General features: G+C 36.2%; 1 protein-coding gene across 1 annotated transcript; it reads right to left on the bottom strand.

Moving 5' to 3' along the window:
* Positions 1-3,164: 3,164 nt before the first annotated feature.
* LOC125109115 (olfactory receptor 5H2-like) lies at positions 3,165-4,097 on the bottom strand. The gene has a single exon (XM_047745806.1). It carries the CDS (start codon positions 4,092-4,094, stop codon positions 3,165-3,167), a length of 930 nt encoding a protein of 309 aa, XP_047601762.1. The 5' UTR covers positions 4,095-4,097.
* Between the last annotated feature and the right edge of the window lie 465 nt (positions 4,098-4,562).

The following is a 4,562-nucleotide window of genomic DNA, read 5'->3' as shown; positions in this document are numbered from 1 at the left end:
CCCCCTACTCACCTCCCACCTGCCAGAGTGTTCTCTATATTTAAGTCTCCTTTTTATGTTTGTTTGTCTCTTTTTGTTTGTTTGTTTTGTTCATTTGTTTAGTTTCTTAAATTCCACATGTGAGGGGTGCCTTGGTGGTTCAGTCATTAAATGTCTGCCTTCGGTAGGTCATGATCCCCGGAGTCTCTGGATTTTATTTATTTATGAGATATAGCACACAGGAGTGGGGGCAGAGGGAGGTGGAGGAGATGTAGAGGGAGAAGGAGGCATCCCACTGAGTGGAAAGCCTGAGCTGGGTTTGATCTCTGGATTCTGGGATAATGACCTGAGCTAAAGGAAGATGCTTAAGAAACTGAGCAATCCAGGCCCCCCACTTTTCTTTTTTCAATAATAGTATTTTTATTAAATAGTTATATGTGTTATATCTTTAAACAAACATCTAATGAAAGGGCTTCTCCTTGATACTATCTCATACTCCATACAAGGAACTGATTCTAGTGATAAGAAGAAGAATTCACTTTATGTTTATGATGCTCAAGATTGTCATGAAAGAAACAGGAAAAAAGCTGGCCTACAGCAGCTATCCCCAGTAATTTCCCTGGGCTCTTTAACTTGCTGAAAAAGAGTGACACATTCTATTGTGTTTTATGGGTTCATGCTGTCACATTTTTAAAATTAGTACTAGGACTTTTAAGTTATATTCTAAAAGAGTGTGTAAACCAAAAATAAGTACTATACAAGGCCAGGTGTGATCTAAGAAGAATAAATAAACTAATATGCTTCAAATGAGTATGAATTCCTATCCTCTTTGTGGTAATCTGGAAATGCATCAAGGAAGCTATAACACTTACGTTGCTAGACCTTAAAGAAAAAGCATCACTTCCATTGCAAATAAACATGAGTAGTTTTAGAGTGTCATGGAGGATTTTATTTTCTGTGGAGAGACCCACATAGGCAAAAGGTTGAACCTGAGAGAATTAGGTGTTTCTAGATGGATTTCAATAACTTTATAAGGGTATAAAGCATGGTCTTGGGTGAATTGGAGGAAAAGCACTTCAGTGTTAAGCCAAAGTTTATTTAAAAATAAAACCTCAAGTTGCTGTGAAATGTGTAAACCTGGCGATTCACAGACCTGTACCCCTGGGGATAAAAATATATTATATGTTAAAAAAAAATAAAATTAATTAAAAAAATATAAACAATATACTATGAAAAAAAATAAAAATAAAACCTCAAGTAATGGCAGAGTGAACAAATGCAGGATGAAGAAGATACTGATAGATATGTGAAAATAGATATAAGTGTAGATCTATATCGCATATTCTGGACTTACACATGAGCCAACTAATATATGCATATTTGTATATAGATAGTTATATAGATGATAGATAGAAAATAGATAGATAGATCTACATAAATATACCATATATTGTACTACATAACCTAGTAGCAAAGACAATCTAGTAAATGTTATTGAAAATGGTATCATTAATATCAGTTATGTTTACAGATTTGGGGAAGTAAGAGAGTTATCAGTAAGAAAGAAGGGATAAGTAATTAGAGTTTTGCAAATCACAGAAGTGGGTAGTTATGGGGATGACAGCCTCAATGGTATCAGCAGGACTGTGTATGGAATCAGTGGTGAGAGAGAAAGGGTAGGAGTGGATTGAAGATGGATCCACTCATTATACTTTGCAAATGGAGTATGATAAAAATGAACATTTATGCACTTTGAGGCAAAAAACATTATAATTTGTATAGATATTCATATCTCTCAGATACCCACTATGACATTATATCACCTTAAGATTATTTGGACTTTGGTAACGTGCATTTAAAGCCCCTCATTGTCAATAGCATATTCCAAAAAGCTACATATTATTGATTTTTAAAATATTTCCAGCTTAATTTTTTTAATTCTAGGAATATTGAGAACGCTTCCTTCCAAGTCTATGTCCATGCCAACTTAAGCCCTGGGTGAATGTGTTAGCTTTCATTATTAATGAAGTTTTCCAGAGTGCCTAACAACATACAAACACAGCTAGAAAGGGCCTATAGTAGGCATAATAGACAGGGAGAGGCAACTTGCCCCTGCCTTCCACTAGCCTAAAAGCATCTCTTAAAGCTGGACCTTTTCTTCATTGTCATAAACCCTTGTCATTTTCTTCCCTCATTGCTCTCTTTTCTTTTTCTTTCTCTCCATGATATCAGAGTTGAAGCCACATGAGAGGTAAAATTCACTATGCTCTAAATAAAAGAAATAAAGAAAACCTTTTTTTTTAAAAGATTTTATTTATTTATTTGACAGAGAGAGATCACAAGCAGGCAGAGAGGCAGGCAGAGAGAGAGGAGGAAGCAGGCTCCCTGCTGAGCAGAGAGCCCGATGCGGGACTCGATCCCAGGACCCTGAGATCATGACCTGAGCCGAAGGCAGCGGCTTAACCCACTGAGCCACCCAGGCACCCCTAAAGAAAACCTTTTGATGGCTAACAGAATTCCTGGGATTTACCTCTGTTCATTCAAGCACAAATCTGCCTCTATTATCCAGTTAAATGTAACTTGGGTCTTAGCTATATAACTGCATAAGTATCAAAGACATCACAATCAAGTTCTGTTCAGAGGCTCTATACTGTTTTAGTACTTAATGGATTTATAAAATCACACCAAGGAACAGACAATCCTGTGAAATGTTTCATTTTTGTTTTCTGTTTTATTTAAGTATGATATGAAAACTTGATTAAAATTCCTTGTGTGGGTGCTTGGGTGTCTCAGTCATTAAACTTCTGCCTTCAGCTCAGGTCATGATCTGTAGGTCATGGGACTGATCCCCACATAGGGTGGGTGGGGAGGGGGGGGTGTCCCTGCTCAGCAGGAAGCCTACTTCTCCCTCTCCCACTCTACCTACTTGTGTTCCCTCTCTTGCTGTCTCTTTCTCTCTCTCTATCAAATGAATAAATAAAATCATCAAAAAAATAAAAGATATATAATAAAATTTCTTGTGTGATTTGAAAAATACACACAAATATTTTAAGGAGATTATTAGATTGTCCCACCTAGTAATTGAAAGACCAAGGTAATTATAACTGCAAAAAAAAAATCATACCAACATTAGTCTGCACAAATTTGTCATTTTAATGAAAGGAGAATAGATATTAGTATGAAATCTAAGCATTTCGCTTCAACATTTTTCTCATTGAATCTATGACTTTCTTATTTCTCAGGCTATAGATCATTGGATTTAAGAAAGGAATTATGACAGTGTAAAACAGAGAATCCATCATATCTTTGTCATTTGACTTTGCAGGTCCAGGACGCACATACATGAAGAGAAGGGGGCCATAGTACAGAGAGACAGATAAGAGATGGGCTCCACAGGTAGAAAAAGCTTTCCTTATGCCTTGTAAAGACTTCTTTTTTAAGACTGTAAAGAGAACTAATGTGTAAGATATAAGAACAATCAGAATGGTGAGCATCTGAATTGACCCAGAAAAAATAAATACTATGAGAATATTAATAGAAGGATCGGTACAAGAAATTTTAAATAATGGCATGATGTCACAGTAAAAGTGATGTATTATGTTAGTATTACAGAAGGTTAATCTGAATAAAAAGCCTATATGAATTAAGGCATGAAGAAGGCCACCTACAAATGATGAAAGCAACAGTTGCATGGATAGTCTGTAAGTCATAATTACTGGATAAAGTAAAGGCTTGCATATAGCCACATAGCGATCATACGCCATTGTTGCCAACAGAAAACATTCTGTGGTTGCACCAGTTGTAAAAGAAAAAAATTGTACCATGCATTCAGAGAGAGAGATCATCTTGCTCTTGGAAAAGAAGTTAACCAGCATCTTGGAGGATACTGTGGATGATATCCAAGCATCCACAAATGCCAGGCTCCCAAGAAATAAGTACATGGGGATGTGAAGGTGAGGGTCATTGCAGATGAGGGCAATCAGACCAAGGTTCCCCACAATGGTGATGAGATATATAACCAAGAACACCAGGAACAAGGGAATCTGCCACTCTGGTTGATATGTGAGTCCTGTGAGAAAAAACTCTTCCAGCTCTGTTGCATTTTTAGTTTCCATATTCTTGGTCTCTGAAATTAAATGTGTAAACGAAAAAGAATATTCATTAATGATTTATAAAAGACAGTTTGGTGAGGGTAATTGATATAAAACCATACACTAGCCTGAAGGCTCTTCAATTTCATTTCCTCTAATATGGCAACTATTGGGGGGAATCATTATATTGCAAAAATATAATTACTTAAGTTCAAACTATGTGCAAAATAAACAGATTTAGAAGATAAGAAAAACATTCTGAACATGAGCAAGTTCTGTGTATGGGACATTAATGCAGCATGTAAAGTAAAAATGTTAGAAAGGCCAGGATCATCAAGTGATCAGTTCCCTGTGAAACATCTTCAGCTGTGTCCTTCAAACAACACATAGAACTGAACAAACACATGGGACTGAAAACTTTTATGAAAGGGAGTGTCATCCTCAGATGTTTATTAAATTAAATATTTGCTTGTAGAAAATAGGCTGAAGGGA

The sequence above is a fragment of the Lutra lutra genome, chromosome 1 (assembly GCF_902655055.1).
Source record: "Lutra lutra chromosome 1, mLutLut1.2, whole genome shotgun sequence".
Lineage (NCBI taxonomy): Eukaryota > Metazoa > Chordata > Mammalia > Carnivora > Mustelidae > Lutra > Lutra lutra.
Note: the sequence above shows the minus strand (reverse complement) of the source record. Positions and strands in the feature narration are given on the sequence as shown.

Bases quoted from the DNA above. Each gene is read 5' to 3' on its own strand.
- LOC125109115 (XM_047745806.1), bottom strand. From the start codon at position 4,094: ATGGAAACTAAAAATGCAACAGAGCTGGAAGAGTTTTTTCTCACAGGA.